Source organism: Eptatretus burgeri, chromosome 10 (assembly GCF_056783735.1).
Source record: "Eptatretus burgeri isolate ZD-2024b chromosome 10, Ebu_testis_v1, whole genome shotgun sequence".
In the NCBI taxonomy this organism is placed as follows: domain Eukaryota; kingdom Metazoa; phylum Chordata; class Myxini; order Myxiniformes; family Myxinidae; genus Eptatretus; species Eptatretus burgeri.
Window position 1 is genome coordinate 106,610,904 of NC_140970.1, and position 26,337 is coordinate 106,637,240.

Below are 26,337 nucleotides of genomic sequence, written 5' to 3' on the forward strand. Positions count from 1 at the left end.
CTGCCAAATCGCCATTATACGGTAGATGTAAGTTAGAAACACGTTCAGTAAGTTCTGTGGTCGTCCGGAAGACGTCAATCAAATTCGTCTACATACGACAATGTGCGTTTGAGATACGTTACACATGGGTTCAAAGCACGTTACTCATAGGTTAAAAATCAAGTTTCGGGTATGCGAGACATTACCTCGACGTGTTTCGACTTATGAGTAACTTACAAGTAACGTGTGTCCGACGTGTGTCAATGATCGCGGAGCGTGCCGAGAACTTATGCCAGCGTATGCGGAACTTGTGAGCCATACGTCGAGTACGTCATAAAATTTTCAGCATGCTTGAAATTTCACGACGTACTAGACGTACCACGGAATATGCCAGCGTACTTCATTGTTTTTCAGCGTGCTCCTAACGCATACACAACTTACCCATACCGTATTGGACGTGTGCCAGCGTTTTAGACACATTTTTCATAGGTCGGAATACACTGGCTAAATCGTTAAGGTGTGACTGCGATGTTGACACTTCCAATTTTCAAGCGGTTATGATTTAAATCGGCGTGCGGCAGGTTTTTAACAGAGAACACCATGAGTTTGTCGGCGATACGTGCAGCGCGCTATGCCTAAGTTAAGGCCCGGTCACACCTTGACGTTTTAGCCAGCGATGGCAACGTATTAAAATGCATGTAAAACGCTGGCTTACGTTGAACTTTGATGTTTTTTTTAAAGATTCGGACGTATTCATAGCGACTTGGTCTTATGTATAACGCATTGGTAACGGACACAGAACGTTTCGTTGTGTTATAGATAACTTATACCAACGAATGCTGAACCTGTTGTCGGCCTACACAACCGATGCCCAACGATAGTCTAACTTAGGCATAGCGCGTTGCACGCATCGCCGACGATGTCGTGACGTAGCCTATTAAAAGGCTGACGCACAACGATTCGAATCATAACTGCCGTAGAAATGGAAGTGTCAACATCGCGGTCACACCTTGGCGATCTTGCCAGCGCATGCCGACCTAAGAAAAATGTGTCTAAAACGTTGGGGCACGTCAAATACGGTATGAGTAAGTTTGGTATACGTGAGTAGAACGCTAAAGTACGCTATCATACGTCGTAGTAAGTAGAGTACGTCAAGAAATTTTAAACATGTTCAAAATTTTACGACGTACTCGGCGTATGACACACGTTCCGCATGCGATGGGGATAAGTTGTACACACGATATGTGGACGCTTACACACGTCCACAAAGGCTACTTATAAGCTACTCATAAGTCGAAACACGTCGCGGTAATGTCTTTTTTACGCGAAACTTATTTCTAACTTATGTTTGACGTGCTTTGAACCAATTCTTTACGTAGTCCCAACACACATCGACGTATGTAGACGTATTCCAATGACGTCTTCCGGTCGACAAAAAAAATAAATGAACGTGTTTCTAGCTTACAACTGCCATATAAAGACGTGTTCCCAGCGGTTTTGGGAATTGGTATATAAAAATGGTGTTCATAAAAGGGGAACCCAACAGTGTTTTCGAGTCCTTTTTGAGTCGATGTCCATGTCAGCAGTAACAGTATCAGTATTAGTATTAGTATTAGTTTGTTCATGTTGGCAGTAGTAGGTGAGTGTGAGGGGGAGGGTGTGGGTTATGATGGATCGTCCTTGCGTTTAACGATTTAAATGATAAACTCAACGATTTAAATGGCTGCATCTCCACTATTGAAAGTAGACGCTTGCGCTCAACAATTGGATTTTTTTTACACTCAATGACTTTTAAACGTTACCACTCAGCTATTTTCATTGTTTACAATGAACGATTTAAATTGCTGTCACTCGCCTTTGTTTTTTGACGCTGGCGCTCAGAAATTTTAATCGTTTCTATTGAACGTGCTAAATCGCTCAAACCCCACTATTGAAAGTAGACGCTTGCGCTCAACAATTGGATTTTTTTTTGCACTCAACGACTTTTAAACGGTACCACTCAACTATTTTCATTGTTTACAATGAACGATTTAAATTGCTGTCACTCGCCTTTGTTTTTTAACGCTGGGGTTTGGAAATTTGAAGCGTTTCTTCTGAACGTGTTAAAACGCTCAAACTCGACTATTTTAAATAGACGCTGCCGATGGACAATTGGAATCATAGCCAAGCTAGACATCGAAGTGTGAACATCCTCGTCATGCCGAAGAAAAGTTTGAAGAATGCTGCAAATAAGTGTCCTGGCCGTGGCCGTGGACGCTGACGCAAGGACGATCCATTATACCGACGTCTTTCAGCCGATGAGTAACTTAAAAGTAACGTCTGTCGACGTGTGGCAACGATCGCGTAACGTGCCAACAACACGTTAATCATAGGTTAGAAATAAGTTTCGGGTACGCTAAACATTACCTCGGCGTGTCTCAACTTATGATTAACTTACAAGTAGCATGTGTTGACGTCTGTCAACGATCGCAGACCGTGCATACAACTTGTGGCCAGCGTAGCGGAACGTGTGAGTCATACGCCGGCATACGTCGTGAAATTTCAAGCATGAAAAAATTTGAGGACAACCAAAAAGTACAACGTTTAAAGCCAGCGTACAACGACATATGGCAGTGTTTTTCAGCGTGCTCTCAATGTTATCAAAACTTACCCATAACGTATTCAACGTGTGCCAGCGTTTTAGAAAAAAAATTCAAAAATCGGCATACGTTGGCTAAAACGTCAAGGTGTGACCGGGCCTTTAAACTATCGTTGGGCATAGGTTGTGAACGCCGACAACAGGCTAAACATTCGTTGGTGTAAGTTATCTATAAGACAACGAAACGTTCTGTGCCCGTTACTAATATGTTATGCATACGACCAACACGTTATGAATATGACCAAAACTTTAAAAAAAACCCTCAAAACTTCAGCGTACGCCAACGTTTGACATACATTTTTATACGTTGCCATTGCTAGCTAAAACGTCAAGGTGTGACAGCGCCTTTAGCAAAATGTAAAATAAAAAATAAAAAAAAATTAACGAGTGTAACTGAGCACCCATCTGTGGAGGTAGGTTCTGCCTCCGTCGTGTGCACGGCCTGAGCGACCCACGGTGGCGCTTCCTAGCCCTGGTAAGGCCGTAACTGGTCTACATGGACGATCCGAGAGAGGGCCCATGGTCCCATTTTGATCTTATCGACCATATCACAAATTTGCAGCAGGACAACCCCCGAGCCCTGTCAAGGCAAAGTGAGCTTCAGGCAACGGCTCTCCTTCACAAAATTCTGACCAGCTTTCCTCATTCAGTGAGCATGTTACCGGAAACCCAGCAAATATTTTTTTGGCCTTATAGAGCCTGTTCAATCGCACTTTTCCCCTCAAAGCTTCAAGCAAGTGGTGCACCTGCAAAACACCCCATCCCTACCTGTGATCTTTGTGCCTCTATTAACCTACCTAACCAAGCCTTTTTACTTGCATGTTACTGTGTCCCTCTCCCCTCTCTTTTCCTGTTTGTTTATACTCTTGCTTGTGTCCAAATATGGCCCCACTGACCCTTTTGTTTCTGTTTTGCATTCTGCCACCTTAATCTCCCATGAGCCTCGATATTGTGTGGAAAATAAATAAATAAAAAGATTCTCATGCCCCATCTGTATGCCTGGTGTTGGCTTAATGGTTAGGGTGGTGGGCTTGGGATCCTCAGATCCTGAGTTCAAATCCCCCTCGGCTGTTAAATTAATACAAGGTGGGGTTGACTCTGCCTGTCATCCTTCTGAGGTCGGCAAAACGAGTGCCTGCTTGTTGGTATATTGTGTCCGAGTGGTGACCCGTCCAGGATTGTGTCCAATAGCCAAGGAGACTGGTTAGGCAGCACCAATGCTCTGCACGCAGTATAGTCCCAATGGATGGATGGATGGATGCCCCATCTGTAAGCACATTCTTCTCTGGTTGTAGCGAATTATAAATGGGCAGACTGATGCATCCTACAAGCTTTGCTCACAGGCGATGGTACTCCTACTGTTCTTGAGCATTATGGAAGGGAAGCAGACACATGCTTCCCCCTCTGTGATGCTCATCCACCTTGAAAGTGTCGTGAGCTTTCCAAATCTTGTATGCAGGCTTTCCAAACATTCCGTTAACCTCGTTGTCTATCAGATAGAGTGCAAGCTAACACCTGCCTCCTCCCACCCCAACCTTTTCCTTTATGGATCAGTCTAGTGTTCAAGCTTATCAAGAGTCCCACGAAGATGAAGTTATGGAAGACTCCTGATCGGTGCACGGTGGACACCATACTGGAAGAGCACAGTCTAACTTTGAACATGTGCATCGTGCCATTACTTCCGAAATGTTCGTTTTTGCTTTACATAGAACTCAGCTCTTTAGGGTCCTACAGTTCAGATGCTTGCATGATTAACAAGAAAAACTTTCATGGGGTGTGAATATCTGCTAACTTGTGATCACCTGAGGTCTTTTGCATGTATTGTTTTTCTGTTGTGTTAACATGTTTTTTTTTTTTTTTAGTAGTTAGCCTTGAATTGCAACAAATACACAAGGTGGCACCAGATACTAAACATTTTGTGCATTTTGATCTGTCTGTGCCAGAACTGCAGTCTTCGTTTTGCTCTGCGAGTAAAGTACTCCTTGCCGACTTGTTAAGCGAGTAACCCCTCGAGTAATATTGTCTTCATTTGGCATAGATCTGAGATGCTGTCATAACCGGTTCCTCATACGACTCGTCATATTCTTGTGGCATTAGTTGATGTGAGATGAACAATGTTGTCGACTTTGGAGCAGGAATCTTTCCATTTCACCAGAACAGGACAAAATGGTCTAGCTATTAAAAAGGTCTCAATCTGATGTTGTGCAGCTGTAGGTCAGGGAAGAGGACTTGGCCAGAATGCCAGCATTCGCTTGCCTAGTCTTCATCGAAAGGCACCCTGGGATCTGTGACGTCCGCAAACTAATGCCAGCAGATGGGATGCCGAGCTTAACGTCTGTCTGAAGGACGGCACCCTTTGGGATACAATGACAGGCTAACGGCCAACAGTTGGAGCAGGAATCAAATCCAGATTGTATGGTTCAGTCATTCTGAGCTACTTTGGCAATCCTCATACAGGCCTATGACATTTGTACGTTGTTAACCATGTTCGATGCTTCAGTTTATAAATTATTGGTTCATTTGTTAAAACATTCCCAACTTTATTCCGCTTCCTCTCCATAATCCATTGTTGTTGGTGCACAAAACAAAGCGATTTGCTCCTTCACCATGAAAGTATTAAAAATGACTTTTTGGGCTTTGCAGTGCTTCACAGACGTGTGTTTTGATGTTTTGCTCTATTTGGATATGAGTGTGGGACTATTTTGCTCACTTTGGTGTGTGTGTGGGGTTCTTTGGATATTCATCACTTCCCTTTAAATCACATCTGAAGGAAATACATTCATTCCCCTCCAGACCGAGAACTACATTTTCTCACGCCCCGAAGCCATCGGCATTCTACATCATGGCAACTTGATAGGAACGTAAGTTTTTATTGTTTTGTTTTTAAACCATTTCTAGGGCTGTGGTAGAGTTTAAGAAACAGAATTGGAACTCCACTGTTATAGTTTAATGATTCAGCTTCATGCTTTTCTTTGTCCTTGCTCTTCCCATCACAAAGGGTCACAAAAGCAACTGCAAACGTTTCTACTTGACGAATATAAGATTGTGCAACATGATTAACTGGATGACTTATCGATTGCACAATCATTCCGGATTTGATAAAGGCAGACAGATATCCTTGGCAACCCAGTTGGACAAAACTTTTGTTTCACCATGTGCCTCAATAACTGTCAGCTATCCTTAGTTGTGCAGACTGGCCTCCCTTATGAGCCTGATTATGAAGTTGGAAGAAGCCCTAGGCACTGGACAGCTTTCCTTTTAGTAGGGGCACCATAGTAAACCCATTGTGCATTTTGTGATAAAAGCACAAAATGTCGCACAGAGATGGATGAATATACATGGATCAGTTCTGGATTTTGGGGCATTGCAGATTTTGCCCCTGATGACTGTGGTAGCCATCTTACAAAATGGCTGCCAAGTGATAATGAAAACTATTAGTAACTGCTTAATTCAGAAGAAGGAGATGGTTCCAGTGAGCATAATTAGACAACGATAGGTCCAAGGAGATTATTATTAATCATTGTACCACCTGGAGTTATAAAATGCATATTTTGGTGACAGTGGTGGAGAAATATCATTTCCTGTGATGAAATCTTCTTGTTTCGGCTGCTTCCGTTAAGGGTCGCCACAGCGGATCATCCGTTATGATCCACATTCTGATTTGGCACAGGTTTTACGCCGGATGCCCTTCCTGACGCAACCCTGGTCACCTCTTACTACAGTGATAAGGATTGGGTTTCGCCATGCTTCCGGGCTGCCCTACACCCTCTCATAGCACGGCCCAGCACAGAGCCCCCGTCCTCAAGCGATCCTCCAACCCAAGCCTCCGAGTAGCCGGATTACAGGCGCACGCCACTACGCCCGGTATTTTCTGTGATGAAATAACCTTGTTTTATCAATAACATATGAAGACCACCAAGTCAGTCAGCTGACCTGTCCTGATTACGATGAAGAACATAATTAGATGAGGTCGTGAAAATAATTGAAGGAAAGAAAATGAAACCATTTTGTGCTTTCATTTCTGTTAACCCATGTCAACGTGTAGACCTAAATAATGAGCGGAAACTCTAAATCGCGGTGGAGCTATCCATCATGTTCATATACCAGAAAAAAACACGTTACTGAAGCATGGTTGGCAGAGAACAAAAGTACAAAGTCCTTAAAAGCACTTGATAGATCTGTCAAACAGTGTCACCATGGTGTTGAATATCGAGTGCCGTCCTCATCAGACATCGCAGTCGATTCTGATCATAACCTCAGGCCTCACCATTGTCAGTCATGGTTCTAATGATTTCTCACTGAAGGCCAGGGTGTCAATTCTGCAAAAAAAACACACACACCAGGTGCATTCAAGTGCAGCCTTTCTGCACTTGCAGTGCTTCACACAACCCTCCTTACATTTGCAGGACACAAGCCTGTAGCAGGTCTGGGCCAACCATATTGTAATTAATGGGCAAGTTATTCCACGTTCCTCCTCGGTCATTAATCCAGGTGTCACATTTGATCCAGTTCTGTCTTTTCAAGCCCACATCAAGAGAGTGTGTCAAACTTCATTTTTACACTTCAGAAACATTTGCCAGATTGAGATCTTCCTTAAAGATTCTTTATGCAGAGCTCATGCATGCCTTGATCTCTCCAGGCTCGATTATTACAACTTGCTCTTTCTTGGTCTACCTGCCAAATTCCTTCAAAAGCTGCAATAATGTATGTTCAGAATAATGCTGCACGGGTTTTAACCAAAGATAATAATAAAATAGAGCACATCACTTCCTTGCATTGGTTGCCATTGAAATATCGAATCGAGTTAAAAATTTCACTTTTGGTCTTTAGCTCACCTGGGACATGGTTCCGGGGAGCTTATGCGATGTCGCATCATCAGATCATCCATCCCCAAACACTTGCAACTTCTTCTCTAAAACTGCACACGATTTTGATCAAACTTCATCACCCAGTATGTACATAAGTTTATTCACGACATTAAAAAAAATAGGGGTCAAAGAGAGTAAATGGAGGAGGCTGGGGTGGATGTTGCCCCCCAAACTGTTTGCTTTCTTCTCCGAAACTATGCATACAATTCCGATTAAAAGTGACCACAACATTCATCACCTGTGATGCACCAAAGCTTGTTCATTCTAATTTTTTTTTCAAGAAAATCGGGGTCTTAGGGAGCTTACAGGAGGGATTGCCCCCGAAAATAGGTATTTGCTCGAACATTAATTCATTGGTACATTTTCTTTTTGTATACATTATTGAGGCTCGAAAAGAGCTAACACACAGAACATGTAACAAAGGAGCAGGAGAGTCAAGCACAAAACAGTAAGGAACAGAGACATCAGGAGATCTGTTGAAGGGAGAGGGGGGCGGGGTACACGGGGTAAACATGAGGGACACGACAGGGACTTTCAGGAAGGAAAGCAGGGAATTTGAAGGAGGTGGGTTTGGGGTGGATTAGCGTGGGTAGAAAAGATTGTGGTTTTGGATGGGGGAAGATAAGAGATGGTGGTGAACAGCTATTTTGAAGTCCTGGAGAGAAAAGAGATATGACACGGTGAAGGTGAGCAGTGATTCTTGATTTTGGCAGTTTCACCAGAAGGGGATTGCTCTTATACCTTCAGCACCCCGCGGAAATATTTGAGGTGCAGAGCACGGATAATTAAAGCCGGGGTGTGGTGGTGGTGGCAAAGCCAAAGAGGAGACGGAAGAAGTCAGAAAGACCACCAACCTGCCTGCAGTGAGAGAGCCAAAGACTCAGCTTCATCGCAGGAGATACCAATGACCCTAAAAGCCTTGGTTTCCACAGTGTGAAGCTGAGCTAGGTATGAGGCAGGAGCCCCAACCCAGAGGGTAGAGCAATACTCCATAAGGCTGCAGATGTGAGCTCTTTTTTGTTGTTACAATATCAAGGCTCATATAAGAGCTAACACAGAACGTGTAGCAAAGGGGGCAGGATACATGAGGGGTGGGAGAAGGAAACACAAAACAGTGGGGGTACAAAGACATTAGGAGATCTGTGAAAGGCAGAGGCATGGGGTGGGGTACACAGGGTAAACAAGATGGACACTACAGGGATTTACAGGAAGGAAAGCAGGGAATTTGAAGAAGGTGGATTAACGGGGGTAGAAAAGATGGTTTTGGATTGGGTTAGACAAGAGATGGTGGTGATCACCGACCTTCTTGCGGTGAGAAAGTGAGAGACCCATAGAGTCAGCTTCATTGTGGGAGATGCCAATGATCCTAAATGTCTTGGTTTCCACAGTGTGAAGCTGAAAAAGGTGAGAGGCAGGAGCACCAGCCCAGAGGAGAGAGCAGTACTCCATCAGGCTGTGGATGAAAGCTTTGTATGTGGTCAGGAGCTCAGGTGTGCCAAGGAAGGACTTTGCACGATGGAGGATGCCCAGTCAGCGAGTGGCTTGGAGGCCAGCTTGGAAATCTGGCTTTGCCAAGAGAAACCATGGCAGATAAGGAGAGCCAGAAGTTTGAATGAAAGGACTTCTTCACGAGGATCGGTGAGAAAGCAGAAGGGAGGGGGGGGGTGTGGGTGGTTCTAAACGGTCCTTTCGGAGAGACATAGTGAGTGTGTGAGATTTGTCAGGATTGAACGATATGTTCCACATGTTGTAACAGCTTGTGATTTTATCCAGATCTGCAGAGAGTGAAGATGCTGCTGCTTGCTGATCTGAGAGATGACAGTTGGTACGGCAGAGAATGGAGTCATGAGCAAAATGAGAGGATTTTACAGAGAATCAGAGAGATCATTGATGAAACCCAGATAAAAGAACAGGGCCAAGAACACTGCCTTGAGGATCTCCACCTTGGACAGGAAGAGGACCTTGACCGAAGGGAGGGTGAATGGAACAGAGAGAGGGTGAGCAATCGCAGAAGAGCAGGTTTTTCGGACATTTGGGCTAATGCCGACTGGTCTGGTTGCAAAATCAGAGTTGAGGTTTGACAGCAAGCTCTCCACATTGTCAGGACAAAAGAACACAGAGTCCAGGAACAGCTGGGTGTGACTGGGTAAGGTGGGTACAGAAAGTGATGGGTTTGGGACACAAGATGTAGAAGGAAACATGGAGCTTAGGCATTCAGCCTTGTACAGCCATTTGAAGTAAGGGAGGGGATGGAGGAGGAAGATACACGAGAAACAGACTTAACTAGATACCTCCAAAATTTGGAGGAAGGAGACAGGTTTGAGTTCAGACTTGTTATAAGAAAGATGTTGTTTTCTGGCTCTCCTGAGGGTAGACTCATACTTGTTTGGAGTTTTGTGGAAGGAACTGAGATTACCCTCAGTTGGATTTGCCTTCCATGAGGCAAAGGCAAGTTGATTCAGACAACTGCCTCGCCACAAACCTCAGTGTACCATGGGCAGGAGGAAGGGTAGGCCAACTGAAGACAAGATGGGATAAATCTGTGCATGAGGGAGAGCAAGTTTCTTTGAAAAAATTCCCAGGATGAGTTGATGCCGGAGAGAGTAGAAATGGGAGACCTGTTGAGAAGTTTGATGGCTGCTTGAAATCCCTGCCAGTCGGCCTGAGTGAAATGCCAGACTCGTAGGTGCTGAGGTGGTTCTCTAAGAACGGCCAGAGACGTGACCATTTTAACAAGCAAATGGTCAGATGATCCAATTGGAGCAGAACAGCAGATATTTGCAGGGAACATTTGCTGACTCCATCGTCCTCAGTATCATTAATGTATCAGGTGAGTGCCAGGGTTATTGCCCCATTTTTATTATTATTGATTGCCACTGCTGTCAGAGGCCAAATCTGCGATGCCCCAATATCCATATTTGTTTATAATGTATTAGTCTATCTCTGTGCCAAATTTTGTACTTTTATCACAAAATGCACATTGTTGTGAATATTTCAGCTCTGGAGCCCCACTATTTACAAGGTTGAAGGTATGCCAAGTTTTAAAATTCCAGCCCATGCCTCTGTGTCTATCCTGTGCCCTATGCTATTGAAAGGCTATCAGCAAAATACAAAGTAGGATTCACCTGGCATTGATGTATACCCTTGCAGGAATACAGTTTGGAATCAAAGTGTGTTGACGCGTACATGCCAAGAAAATCATGAAAAGGTATCACATTTGTATTGCAACATGTTACTCTTCGGTTATTATTTAGCTAATTCCTACGTCTGAATCGGGTCCAAATATTTTCAGCATAATCTGGTCGATCCATCCTTGTCTTACATATTTTAAGGTTAAATGATTTATTTGTGTAAACTTACATTGGCAACGTGGAGCGCCTAATTCGGCCCACCATCAGTAGGTAATTTACATTTGTGATATGTATGTGTGTGTGTGTGTGTATATATATATATATATATATATATATATATATATATATATATATATATATATATATATATATATATATATATATATATATATATATATATATATATATATATATTTCTATATAACGGGGCTTGAACCCAGGACCCCAGGATCCAAATCCACCACCCAAACCACTAAGCCAACACCACGCTTCGATCCATAACTCTATATATATATATATATATATATATATATATATATATATATATATATATATATATATATATATATATATATATATATATATATATATATATATATATATATATATATATATATATATATATATATATATATATATATAGTTATGGATCGAAGCGTGGTGTTGGCTTAGTGGTTTGGGTGGTGGCTTTGGATCCTGGGGTCCTGGGTTCAAGCCCCGTTGGCTGCTGTATTAATATACACCAGGAGGTTGACTCAGCTTGTCATCCTTCCAAGGTCGGCAAAATGAGTACCAGTGTACTGGTAAAGGGGACACTGCATCAGTGGCATAGCCACATCCCAACCAATGATGCAGAGAGAGAGAGAGAGAGAGAGAGAGAGAGAGAGAGAGAGAGAGAGAGAGAGAGAGAGAGAGAGAGAGAGAGAGAGAGATATATATATATATATATATATATATATATATATATATATATATATATATATATAATATATGGATCAAGAGTTCGAGTTTCGCCACAAGGGGAAGCGCTCAATTTTCTCCCAAACATACGGTCCTGAGGCCACCGAGCACGGATAACTCTGTGCTCCGGCGAATTGCTCATCAACCACGAGTGCTGATTGGTACCACCAATCCTGTAAAGGTTTGCATTACACTCCTGTGTACCTGTGTACCATTACACTCCTGTGTACTCGATTGGTACCGCCAATCCTGTAAAGGTTTATAAATCCGAACATTGCTGTTTCCAGTTGATTGGCAGCATCAAGGTGGGGGGGGGGGGTCTTATGCCCTCAATGCGTACTCGAGTTAACTTACTGTATCAGGTGCAGCCGAGCAGAGCTGTCGAGTACACACCGGCTAACAAGAGCAAAACACGGGTCAAACTTCCCAGCTAGCACTATGGGTTGGCTATGCTGGACAAATGGAGGAAAAGACGTGACAACCTGGGTACATTTATAACCCAACCGGTGTTATTACAAGTGAAGGAAGGGAAATGCCAATATTTACAAAAGAACACGAGACAAAGGGAAACACTATACCGATATAATGAACTTACACACTCTTAACTTATACCATACAAAACAGGTGCCATCAGAAACATACCCCGAGGAAAGTTTGATTTGCGACTTCCTGGTTACCAGGCACAGTCCATGGACCCATGCAACTCCGTCGCTGAGGAGAGGGGAAGGAGGGAGGAAAACTGAAGATGTGTAATGGTGTTCTGTCTGAGGAGGTGCAGTGAGGTGCAAGTGTAATGCAGATGAGGGGCAGAGAAGAAAATGGAAAGAAGTGCGTGTATATGGGGTCGCTCTGAAAAGAATGGTTGGTTGGGACTTGCCCTCGCCGATCGCTCTTATGCGTCCACAGCAGACGAGATGGAAAACAATAGACAGAACGTGTGAGAAGACAGCTTTTAGGTGTAAGTCTGTGTGTGTGTGTAACTGTGTTATCGGCTTGGCCCTAATACGGCGCCTGGATTGCTCGGCCACTCAGCGCTCCACTCCACCTACACTGTTTCACGAGTTCCATCGCCCTGCTCAGTTATGCCTTTCATCCCGTACCACCAACCAAGCCAAAAGCTGTGTCCCCCCCCACCCTCGCAGGGTGTTTTATGGTTGTTTGGTGAGGGAGGAGCCTGAAGGTGGATCAGAACAGGCAGTGGGAGTTTCCGAACGCCCCCATTGGTGTACGGACGCTTCCCCATGTTTTGGCCCCACCCATGTGAGGATTTGGCACCGGAAATGGCCTCATTCAATATCTTTGAGATTAACATGGGGCGAAGGTATCTGGTGGCACTCTCTGGCTACAAACATGCACTAGACACCCAATGGGGGCCGTAATTGAGCGGAGCACTTGGGCTATCCATACGATGTTGAATGGATTTCAGCACACACTTGTGCTTCAAGCTGCATACCAGTACATCCCAAGCATAAGCATTTGCAATGTTATGTGGCATTGGACAGTGGTGGGCGTCTGTGGTGGTGACAGTAGGTGCGGTGTTCATAGCGATGAGTTATGGGGTGGTAGTCGAGGCGTCGTGGTTCTGATGGTTAATCGTGAAGGTCAGCAAGCATTGGTTGTTACGGGGATTAATGTTGGGATTTTTTTATAATGGTTGTACAAATGTTGTAGTGTTGGGGTTTGAGTAGGGCGTAAGTCTGAAGTGAGTGTTGGTTGGGTAATGGAGCGAGGTTTGAACGGGAAATAGTGCGCGTATGCAAATGAACTGCCTGTTGCTACGCGTGCATGTTTGCATGATCGAGGGGTCGTGTGTGAAGTAAAATAAGTAAAGGATAAATAATGGGAATAAAGACCTGTCTAAAAGCCCTCGCAATGCATTTTGTCCCATAAACCCACTAGACATAAGTGAAGGGCTATTTAGTACGAATACTGATGAAATTGTCTCAGGACCACAATATGTTGTGTGCCATTGCTTAGGGGGGAGTGCCAGATTTGCAGAACCACAACACTATGTTTACACATACTGTACTTAGTCAGACCCTGGCATTGGTGAGGGATACGTTCCTGAAAAATGCTGCGAATGTCAAATCCGCAAATGTCGGGGCATTGTTTCAATGGGAAAGGGGGGGGGGATATGATACTGGCGGTTCGTGATTCATGAAAGAAAATCAAAAATCCCATTAAAAAGCGCGAATACGCCCGCAAAAGAAAAACAAACGTGAAAAAGAGAAAAAAAGCTCCAAATACGTGAAGCACATGGCCGTGAATGTATGAGCCATGGGCGTCGATCCCGGGGGGGGGGACATGTCCCTCCCACTTTTTTTTTACCAGGGTGGACAGCATATATTCTGTCCCCCCCCACCACATTGAGTCCCATGCCTATTTGAAAAATGCAAAAAATCAAGCAATAGCTGTTGGTATGCAGCGATAAGCCTTTGTTGCTATTCTTGTCATTATACCATGCAGCCCCATGCTGTAGATATACCTCATGTACTGTACATGTACTGTACGGTGCATATAGGGGGCGATGGTAGTGTACATGATGTACACTACCGTCACCTCCTATATGCACCGTCTCTTCCACACATGGCACTGGCTGGCCGCTCACACCCACTGACCGCAGCTCTGTCACTCACACTCATACAGTGTACAATGCTGAAAACGAAACTAGGAATTTCCAGTCGGTACCTACATTGAGCATATGCGTTCGGCTCAGCGATGTGTCACAACCTGCGTCGCTACAGAACGGGGCACAGGTCATTAGACGCCTAACATGGAGAAGCAAAATACCAAGATCCTGGACATTTTCCGTCCTTCAAAAGAGGTGAAGGCGAAAGACCCTACTGACGAGGTTTGGACAGATCCCCCCCTTGCCTCCCGCCGTTGAGGCGTCTGATTCAGCAGTTGGTGCAGCTGTTTCCGTGAGTGATGATGATGAGTGTCCTGAACTCAAGCCACATCAACCAGATCCGGATTCGATCCCAACTCAGACTCTGGCTAACCGAACGCTGAAATTTCAAGCGAAATGGTTCAAAGACTTCCCATGGCTTCATTTCGACGAGCGACTCTGTAAGGTTTTGTGTTATACATGCGTGAGTGCAAGTAGGAAGAAGCTGTTCGGCGCTTGCTCAGGTAGTTTCGAAGACACGTTCATTAGGAGTGGTGTCTGCAACTGGAAGAAGGCCTTAGAGAAATTCCATGCTCACCAGAAAAGCAAGTCGCACGCTATCGCCGTGGAGAAAATCAACGCCCTCAAGCAGACCGACGTGCGTGCACAGATAGAAACTCAGATCAAAGACAATCAAATCCTCGCCCGGAAAGCTCTTGTCAAGATTATGACTTGCCTTGAGATACCTGGCAGAAGAAGGTTGTGCGATTCGAGGTAAAGATGCCTCGGAGGGAAACTTCAAGAAGTTACTGAGCCTATGGTCTGAAGATGACGCAAAGTTGGCCAACTGGTTGAAATGAACAACAAATTACACAAGCGTTGAAATTCAAAATGACATATTGTCAATAATGAGTCACGCTGTGTTGAGAGAAATATGCCAAGACATCAACGAGCAGTCGGTCCAGTTTGCGGTGATAGTGGATGGAATGCAAGATATCTGTGGCATAGAGCAAGAGGCGATATGCATCAGATACGTGGGATCGGACCTCGACGTTAAGGAGGATCTCATTGGCTTGTACGAAATAAACACTACCACAGGAGTTGCTATTGCTACGATGTTAAAAGATGCGCTACTGAGACTACAGCTGTCTATTACAAATCTCCGTGGACAAACGTACGATGGAGCCAGCAATATGTCAGGATCATACCTCGGATGCCAAGCTGAAGTGAAGAAGGTTCAGCCACTTGCGAAATACGTCCACTGCGGCGTGCACATCACTCACATGATCACTTCAAAGGCAATGGCGAGTGCGAAATTCATTTGAGATGCTTTAGTTTAGACTGTGTACAGGAACTTGGCAAACTGAACTCACAGTCTGGAAAGTTCAAACACCTGTACCTCAATTTGCACTCTGATGACCCCATCTCCGCCTCACCGACTGGACTGAAACCAATTTGCCCTACATGGTGGCTCACTCGCGCGAATGATGTTCGCGCAGTCATCCAGAACTTCGGGTCCATTTTGGATGCACTCGAGAAGGCCTCCGTAGAGTTCGGCTCGAACACTGGCTATCGTGCAAGCAGCATTCAAGGAAACCTTGCGACTGGGAAGGTTTTGCTCGGTCTGCATGCATCGCTACCACTCTTACAGTGCATGGAAGGGTTTAACAGAGCCCTGCAAGCACCAGCGCAGACTGTAGCGGGTATGCTACAGAGCAGATACAGCACCTTTGCAGCAATGAGGCCTTCCATGACACATTCATCCGCGTGGAGAAACAGATGGAAGAACACGGCATTGACCCTTTCGCTCCTCCTAGGAAGAGGAGAGCTCCTCGTAGACTGGATACCGAGGCGCCACCCCACGAGTTTTCGACGGCTGAAGACGCATATAGAGCAGAATATTTCGCGGCGCTCGATTCAGCTATGTCGAACATGACTATGTACTTCACCTCTACAGACTTGCAATGGTACGGCGGCCTCGCAAAGATGTTACTCTCTGGAGAGTATGATAATTCTGGATAAATGGTATCGGTGTCAGGGTTAGAGAGTCTGAAAGAAAAGTTGCTCTTCTTCAAGAAGCAGTACACTGGTTCCTGTATTCAGGATTACCAAGCCATCTTCCAAAAGATGGTACCGGAGGTGCAGAAATTGTTCCTGCAGGTTGAACAGTTGCTTCGATTGCTCATGATCTCCCCAGCAAGCTATTGCTCGGCTGAGCGCTCCTTCAGCACACTCAGGCATCTGAAAACCTGGTGGAGAAGTACGATGAGTCAACAGACTGAACCATCTCATCGTTTGCCACGTCCACAGTGATCGGTTGGCAGCACTGGATCCCCACGAGTTGGCAAATATGTTCGTTTCCAATGTTCCGAACCGTCACACTCTATTTGGATAAATACAGTACAGTATATGTACCTGTATGTGTACATGTATTAATACACCGTATTAATATAACGTATCTGGAACTGAAAAAACGTTGCAGTCCATTGTTCATGTCGCCTAATCGATTCGTGGGGAGCAGTTGTCGTGGTGATCTATTCCCTGGGCACACCTTGGGAGAAGGGTCCAGTTACCTGTCCCCCCCGACATTTTGGCTTGGCTTGACGCCCTTGGTATGAGCAGATCACTTTTTATGAATGCTTAAAAAAAAAATATATATATATATATATATATATATATATATATATATATATATATATATATATATATATATATATATATATATATATACATATATACACACAATGTCAAGGCTTATATAAGAGCTAACACAGAGAACATATAACAATTGGGGAGCAGTAGACAAGAGGGGCAGGAGAGGGAAGCACAAAACAGTGCGGAACAGAGAATATACATATATATATATATATATATATATATATATATATATATATATATATATATATATATATATATATATATATATATATATATATGAATATATATTATATATTGTTACGGTTGTGGAAATTCGCATTACACCAGAAAGAGTCCTTAGGTGAGATATATCGGTAAGTTCATGTGTAGTTAGCCCAAACCCGTTGTATAGAGGGAATGTGTGTGATTCATCCGGGCTGCGACGCTTTGAGTTAGCCATTTTTCTTTCTCTATTGTTATTTTGGACCATTAAGCCGCCAACAACGCAAACAGCCACTACCTTTACCTTCACAACTCCATCCCGCAAACATCGCTTCACCGCCATTCCCAAACGACGCCCGCCAACCACCAAAGCAAACCCCCACCACCTTCGCCTATCTCCTTCTACAACCATCGACCACACCACCAGTCAACACCAAACGTCGTGCTGTCCAGGGCCTGTTCGGTAATTGATGCCGAACGCGTCGAGCCGCGGGTACGAATGCGTTCCTCTCAGGGAGAAATTCGGATCAAAAAGGCTTCATGCCCCCTTTTTCTCCGTCCAATGGGCGAGTGTCGGGCGTTGTGGCCCCGCCTCCAGGCGCGATGAACGTGGATTCTTTACGAGAGGAATTCGGATCAAAAGAGGTTCACGCCCCCTTTTTTCCACACCAATGGCTGAACAGAGGGTGGCGTGGCCCCGCCTCCAATCGCGTTTTGATCCTGAAATTTGCATATAGGCTCCTCCTCCGGCCTATAAAGACGCGAGCACAAGGCGACTCAAAAAGTTGCAGGCGGCTGGTCGGGGCGAGTGAAGAGTTCGAGTTCGAGTCGAGTGAATACGGCGGTCGGCATCGAGGTTGCGGTGTGGGGGTCGCTCGTCTCGTCGTTGGTGCCGTCTCGTCGCGGGATCCAAGCCAGCCAGCCATTCCCCTCTCCCTAAGCATCAGCAATACCCCCCCCCCATCCGCGCTGTGATAGTGCCGGGGGGCCCCGTTCCTCCCCCACCCTAAACGTGGTGCCAACAAAACTGCTTGCGCGGAGCACGCCGGAGAGGGCTCGCCGACCACGCAAGGGGCACGGAGTCGGGGCGCAGCGGCGCGGACATTGCGGCTTGCCCGCCATCGCGTCACGAGGACGCGGGTAAGACCTTCTCGGTCTCGTGGACCTGGCCGCTCCTCCAGGTTCCAAGCACATTTGGTCCACGGACCTGTCTCCCTCCTTGCCTGTGAGGGTGGCTTTCTTTCCTTTGCTTTTTTGGAAAGAGTGATGTGGTGCTGAGTCCCGACAAGTAGAACTGTATAAGTGTTGTAAATAATTGCCCTTTTATTCGATCGTATTGCTTTTGTTTTGACTGTTATTTGTTGCATTTTGTCTTGACTGTAATGTACATGCCTTCCGTGTTTCCGTAATAAATGTGCATTACTTGTTGAACTGTTTCCTGCTTTGCTCCGTCTCCTTCCTTTTATTGAATCTCCATCTTGCATCATGTAAGGGATTGATAGTGGGTTTAAAACGCCCGGTAAATAATCTGAACCGTCGAGGTCGACGATAACTCCGCTCGGTTATCTCTGCAGCACGGAATGGGCCGCTTAAGCGGTTCGTGTCCGGAGTCGACCTGTGGCCTGGTACAACTCCTCGGTACGCTACTCGCGCGAGTACTTAGGTAAATCGACCATTCGGCGATAGGACCCTATTTCGCGCGGGTGGAATGCGGACTGAGTTATGGTGAGGTTAAACCCCCACCCGTGACTGGCTCCGGGCGTAGTTCCCGGAGGGTCACGACTGAATTGTCCATCCGGTGGGCGACGTGTCGCGGTTCGAGTTACGTGGCCGATCGCACGCCGGTGGGCGCGAATTCGCAACAATATGTTAACCTCGACCAAAAGGTCATCATAGGCCCCTGGTCAACAACTAAGGTGGTGTTTTTCTAAAATCCTCGACTTCCAACCCAATGACTTGAAATTTCAAGAGGACTTGCATATCAGGTCACTGAATTCAATTCGCCAAATATTTTTGAGGTCAACATCGACCAAAAGGTCAACATTGGCCCAAGGTTAACAACTTAGGTGGTGTTTCCAAAATCCTCAATTTTCATTCGATTGACGAGAAATTTCATGAGGATTTATATTCGAGGCCACTGAATTCAACCAGCCAATTATTTTTGAGGTCAACATGGACCAAAAGGTCAACATAGGCCAAAGGTCAACAACTTAGGTGTGATTTCTAAAATCCTCAATTTTCATCTCATTGACTTGAAATCTGAGGAGAATTTATATTTTCGGTCGCTGAATTCAACCACCAATTATTTTTGAGATCAACATCGGCCAAATTTCTGAAATTGTCAATTTTCATCCGATTGACTTGAAATTTGAAGAGGAGTTGCATATTTGGTCAGTGAATTCAACTACCAATTATTTTTGAGGTCAAGTTTGTTGCATGGATTTTGCAAGCGTTGTGCTCTGCACGACGTCTTCTTATTGTTCGTTTGTTTTTCAATCGCCTATATGTCACAATGCTAAACCGATCGTCTTGAAACTGTGGAGGTTGTCTCCAGAGATGCCTATTGATTTTGAGGTCAAAGGTCATCTTTAGGTGTAATTTCTAAAATCGTCATTTTTAATCCGATTGACTTGAAATTTGAACAGGATTTGCATATCGCGTCATTGAATTGGGAAACCAACAATTTTTGAGATCAAAATATCAAAGGTCAACTCAAGTTCAAACTTCTAAAATCATTAATGTTCAACTGAAAAATCGTCAATTCACATCATATTAACTTGAAAATTGAACAGGGTTTGCATAGTCCATCACTGAATTGGGAAAGCAACTATTTTTGAAGTCAAAAGGTCAAAGGTCAACTCTAGGACAAACTTCTAAAATCAAATTTCATTTGAAAAATCATTGATTTTCATCTAGTTAATCTGAAAATTAGACAGCAATTACATAGTGTATCACTGAATTTGGAAACCAACTATTTTTGAGGTCAAAAGGTCAAAGGTCAATCTAAGGTCAAATTTCTAAAACATCTATTTCAACATGAAAAATAATTTTCATCCGATTGACCTGAGCTTTGCTTAAGATTGTCAATTTTAATCTTAATGAAATAGACAATTTGATGTATCCATGGCAACCTTTGGAGAGGGTGGTGGATTGCAAGTATCATGCTCCGCACGACGTCTTTTTCTTGTTTATTTGTCAATCTCCTACAGGTCACAATTTTAAACTGATCTGCACGAAACTTCACCGCATGGTAAAGTATGACATACATAAGAAGCCTTTTGATTTTGAGGTCAAAGGGTCACAAGGCCAACATAAGGCCAAATGTCAACAAATTAGTCGATTTTCTAAAATCCACAATTTTCATCCGATTGACTAGAAATTTGAATGGGATTTTCATATCAGCTTATTGAATACAACCACCAATTATTTTTGAGGTCAATATTGGTGAAAAGGTCAACATAGGCCAAAGGCCAACAACTTTGGTGAGATTTCTAAAATCCTCAACTTTCATCACATTGACTTAAAATTTGAAGAGGATTTGCATATCAGGTCAGGGAATTCAACCACCAATTATTTTTGAGGTAAACTTAGGCGAAAAAGTCAACATCGGCCAGATTTCTAAAATCCTCAATTTTCTTCCGATTTACTTGAAATTTGAAGAGCATTTGCATATCTTGTTATCAACCAGGTCAGCCTGTTTCTATGCAGTGAGCAAGGCCTTTTTCAGAGTAAGATATTCATTTCTCAATATGTCGGTCAAAAGACTGTCAGGAAAAGGGAAACTGGACTGACAGCCAATTTGACTCCAGTACAAAAATTTAATTTATAAAGTACCAGCAACAAGTGAATTTAATTGAGAATACATTAATATAATTATTTTTCTTCCACATCCCCACTTTTTTTCCCGATTAGGACAAATTTGAATAATTATATGGCACATGATCACCAAACCCCATTCCTAAAGGAGAAAAGATATCCCTTACACAAGTTCCCCCACAATAATGGCAGCGAGCGCTCAAAGGAGAAGAATGCTGGGCGACAGCCATTTCAATAGTGTCCCAGTCAGATTAGTGAGTGCGTTTCCATTTAATTCATTGCCTGTTCATCAGCAGGTGTCACGAGTTGTAAAGGTGTGCTACCTGAGGCCAGAAGACAAGCGGGTCAGGGTGTAGATAGAGCAGCTCCCAACGGGAAACAGTCGAGACGCTCCTTGAGCTGCAGAGAAGGTATATCTTGGCAGGTACGAGCTTGGGCCCGACGCTGGGTTACAGATGACACTGGGTTGAAGGAGACAAAGAGGACTTGAGATGTGACCCAGAGATCCAACCCCAGCAAAAATTGGGGACCTCATAGCAGCAGTTTGTGCAATCAGGTTTGATTTACCAAAGCGAGCTATGCACGTTGGAGGCAGACGCAATAGCCCCACGAGCCCCCGCACCATTGGGCACACGCTGCAGATGACTCGCCGTATGGACCTTCAGGGCCTTCATTGTATGTTATCCGAACACGGCAAGTTCACAATGTATCTGCAAAGCAAGGATTTTGTGAGTGTGGTCGGGGTTGCTCTGACAGGAAGGCACCATGCAACAGTGATGTTAAGTCTTTGCCTTGCCGGGGTTTGACTTGTCCAACCTTCTCTTCAGTGGGTTTTTCCTTTTTTTCTGTCTTTTTTTCTTTAACATGCTCATCTTATCTCCTCAGGAAGGGGGTCTTGTCATGATCACATGATGAATGCCCAATCACCCAGATCTGGGTTCTCCCCATCGTCCAATATTTTGGTGAAAGCTTCTTCTTCCAAAGCTTCATGAGACAAAATCGTATACTGCATAGTTCAACTGCTCTCAACACTCCGAAACAAACAAAATCGAGGTTAAACAGATTTCAATTCAAATAATCAATAAAACGTAGTGGACCCATGTATCCTAATAAGATTGACAAAGGTTCTTATAGAAGCATATTACTTGCATTACATGTTATATCAAAATTTTACCTTTCTTTCTTTTTTTTATTTTTTATTTTTACACCTAAACGACGTGCTAAAATATAAAGAAATCTCAGTTGTATGTATACTCAAAAACAATAATCTCATTTGCCATTTGCATGTACAAAGGGCAGAAGTATTTGTCAGGGTTCCAATTTGCACAATTCTAGAAAGGCCTCTTCAGTTTGTACCATTAAAGAGGGGGTAATTTCCCTCTCAAAGCACGAGGCAATCAGTGAAGGTGCCTTCAATGAGGGCAATGTTGTAGTAGCATAATTGAAAAGTACTAGGATAACAAATAACATGTCCAACGAAAATCGAAATTTTGTACACCATCCTCCAAAGATTCCTTTTAATCAAGAAAAACATTCCATCATCGAGATAATAATTATGAAAGTTAGGTTCTTCTTTTTCTTTAATTTTCAGTGTATTCTAATTTGTTTGAGATACAAGTACAACATTCAAACCCAATAAGAGGACAGGCTCCCCCCTGTGGAACAAGTACTAAATCCAAAGCCATTCAACATTTTTTAAACAGTTATCATTTGCTTTGCAATCATTTTAACATTCGTATCTGCTGCAGCTAGACTATCCACAGTTTCATTCACAAGTGGTTCCAGAGCAACTGCCATTTTTGTTTTTTTCAGCTAACTTAGCACTTCAGTACTGAAGAAAGATGGTCAAGTCCAAATCAGTGTTTGAAATATGTCAACTCACATCTATAATTATTTTTATTCCACACAGCCCATCAGTGGGATATTGTTGGATTTACCCTAAAACCTATAAAAAAAAATCTTCTCCAGAACGGCTGGACAAATCAAGGGGAAACTTCACACAAGTGTTCCTCAAGCCACAGGTGTACAAGTGGCACATAGCAAGCACTCCTCATGGGGAATGATTGTGTTATTTTTATGGCATCATAGGTGCTTGCCTTCATTATGATGTCATAATTGCATATGTAGAACGCCACACCTGATCAGTATTAAATATTTTGAGGGTCATCTCGGTTTAAAATGGTCCACAATTTTTTTTTGATGATATCATCGGTCATGTGATTCGGCAGCCATATTGTTTTATGTCTTTTTTAACCTTCAAAAATCTTCTTCCCTGAAATGGCTGAACAGATCGAGGCAAAACTTTACATATATGACCGCCTATCCATGAGGAACAAAAGAGTCACACATATGATGTCATAGGTCACATGGTTTGGCAGCCATATTGGATTTATCTGAAAATCTATAAAAAAGTATACTACTCAAAAGAAGTCCTGGCGAGGGTTTGCAATCTCTGATTGCTCTTTTTGTTGTTACTTATGTTATTAGAAGCAACCTTAAAAAAAAAACACCTTGAAATTGGATAAGTAATGACCAAACGAATCACGGTTAGACAGACAGATAGACAGACAGACACCAAATTGCGTATTTTATTGTGATTATTGTTGTTTTTTTAACTCTACAGAAACCGCTGCTCATGGAGGAGCAAAACAACAGAGGTCAGCAGGTTCACTGACTGCCTTTGGGATCAATGGGGAACATGGAGACAAATATATAACAAACGTGTGAAAGAGTGGCCAAAGAACAGGGGTTTAGTGAGAGTAGAGGGCATGGGTGGATAAGAGAGGAAGCATGTGGTGACGACAGGCAGCACTCTTAAAAAGGTGGAGGGAGACGCACGAGACAACAGACACAAGGAGTCGGTTACATTGATTGGAGAAGACAGGGATCAAGGCGATCACTCAGCTTTATGTAATTGTGGAAGGTAACTCGGTATCAGATTGTTGAAAAGGAGATGTATGGGGGAAGAGAGATCAATGAATGAGGTTTTCTTCGTTAAAGGCCCAGTCACACCTTGACGTTTTAGCCAGCTTATGCCGATTTTTGAAAAAAATTGTCTAAAACGCTGGCACATGTCGAATACGTTATGGGTAAGTTTTGGAAACATTGAGAGCACGCTGAAAAACACTGCCATACGTCATAGTACGCTGGCTTTCATCGTTGTACTTTGCGGTTGTCCTCAAATTTTAGCATGCTTGAAATTTTACGACTTATGCCAGCGTATGACTCATAAGTTCTGCTACGCTAGCCATAAGTTGTTGGCACGTTATGTGATCGTTGACACACATCGACACGTTACTTGTAAGTTAATCATAAGTCGAAACACATCAAGGTAATGTTTAGCGTACCCGAAAGTTATTTCTAACCTATGAGTAACGTGTTGTAGGCACGTTACGCGATCGTTGACACACGTCCACACACGTTACTTGTAAGTTACTCATAAGTCGAAACACGTCATGTTAATGGTTAGTGTCAGTGTTCCAGACTCCCTGGTTTTTTTTTCTTCGGTATGACGGTGATATTGACACTTCGATTTCTTGTGCAGTTATGATTTAAATCGTTGAGCAGCAGCCTATTAATTATATTATATTAGAACCGAACTAGAAATCGAAGTGTCAACATCACCGTCATACCGAAGAAAAAAATAAAATAAAATAAAAAAACCAGGGAGTCTGGAACACTTGACGCTAACCATTACCTTGACGTGTTTCGACTTATGAGTAACTTACAAGTAACTTTTGTCGACGTGTGCCAATGATCGCATATCGTGCATACAACTTATTCCCATCGCATGCAGAACGTGTGAGGCATACGGCAAGTACGTCGTAAAATTTTAACACGTTTAAAATTTCAAGACGTACTCCACTTACTACGACGTATGATAGCGTACTTTAGCGTTCCATTCACGTATACCAAACTTACCCATACCGTATTCGACGTGCGCCAGCATTTTAGACGCATTTTTCAGAGGTCGGTATACGCTGGCAAGATCGCCAAGGTGTGACTGCGATGTTGTCACTTCCATTTCTCCGGCAGTTATGATTAGAATCATTGTGCGGCAGCCTTTTAATAGGCTATGCCACGTGATCGTCGGCGATACGTGCAGTGTGCTATGCATAAGTTAGACTATTGTTGGGCATAGGTTGTGAACGCTGACAACAGGCTAAGCATTCATTGGTATAAGTTATCTATAAGACAACGAAACATTCTGTGTCCGTTACTAATATGTTATGCATACGACCAACTCATTATGAACACGTCTGAATCTTTAAAAAAAACATCAAAAGTTCAGCGTAAGCCAGCGTTTTACATACATTTTGATACGTTGCCATTGCTGGCTAAAACGTCAAGGTGTGACTGGGCCTTCAAGTAGAGCAAAACAACAGGCTGGCACGAGCAATGCATCACCTGATGATAGAAATGAGGGATTTTGTAAAGTATACATTTTTTATTTCAAACGATCAGGCCAGGTACCAGGTATTGCAGCATGCTGTTCTGATCCTGTTAGCATTTTGAAGAAATCAATATTTTTTCCTTTTTGTTGTTGTGGAGGAATAAAACAGTTCCCTACACCCACTAAGGAATGGGGTCGGAGATTATTTCACATTACTTTCCACATACCTACAAGGGCTTTAGGCACTGGAGAGCGAACTTCAAAAAAAAAAAAATCAAGTTTTTTTTTTCTTAAAAATATGCAAAAAAAAATCCCCCCCCCCCAAAACACTCCCAGCACTCATTGATGAACCTCTGAAAGTTTGATGAAGATCCATTCAACCATCTCTGAGAAAAATGGTGACAGACAGACAGAAATCTCTCATCATATCGATACAGATTCCATATGAGCATGGTACCATAATTAATATTTACCTTTAAATTCACAGTGTTTGTTGGCCTCTCAAAATAATAGGCCAAAGCAATCGGATTTTAAGAGACTTCCCAACTATCAAATCGATCAACACCAGTCCATATGTTAATGAAAGGTTATGAACAATATGTACTCAGCGGATTAGGTTGTGAATCAGAGTAAAAAATGCAAGTTAGAAACCAGGTGCACAAAACATGAACGTGTCCAAAACATGAGTGTTTCCAAATAGTTCTAGCAACGGGATTATTGGCCAAGAAACTCAAAGGTTTTTTAGTTTTCAATATATATATATATATATATATATATATATATATATATATATATATATATATATATATATATATATATATATATATATATATATATATGTAATTGTTGTTGGCTGGCAGGATGGCCTCGACCTAGAGGTATGGACACTCGCATATAAGTTTTCTAGCCTGGGTTTAAATCCCGACCCAGCTCCAAATTGTCATCCCAGTGTTTCACAGCAGGGTGACTCATCAATATGTGCACCGTCTCTCATATGGACGTTAAATTGTGCGTCCAATCTGCTGGTACTAGTTGGTGGACGTTAAAGTTCCCATGGTATCCTTTGTATAGGGAAGGTGACCTAT

The 26,337-nt window shown here is 43.3% G+C and overlaps 1 protein-coding gene and 1 long non-coding RNA gene across 7 annotated transcripts in view; one reads left to right on the forward strand and one right to left on the reverse strand.

Moving 5' to 3' along the window:
• The window catches only part of LOC147019378 (DNA-directed RNA polymerases I and III subunit RPAC2-like), a 220,622-nt gene that overhangs the window by 44,873 nt on the left and 149,412 nt on the right, over window positions 1-26,337 (forward strand). For 3 of the 6 annotated variants that reach the window (XM_085899865.1, XM_085899862.1, XM_085899864.1), the window contains exon 5: window positions 5,411-5,478. In XM_085899865.1, the coding sequence (XP_085755991.1) occupies window positions 5,411-5,478 (68 nt within the window). Of the gene's footprint in view, window positions 1-5,410; window positions 5,479-5,615; window positions 9,597-10,635; window positions 10,694-26,337 lie in introns of those variants that run through there. The other 3 variants (XM_085899866.1, XM_085899863.1, XM_085899867.1) reach the window with 2 other exon arrangements.
• LOC147019379 (uncharacterized) lies at window positions 6,696-25,538 on the reverse strand. The gene is made up of 4 exons (XR_015062760.1): window positions 21,427-25,538; window positions 21,183-21,320; window positions 7,453-7,535; window positions 6,696-6,936 (listed from the first exon to the last, which is right to left on the reverse strand). It is a non-coding gene; the product is annotated as an uncharacterized LOC147019379 (long non-coding RNA).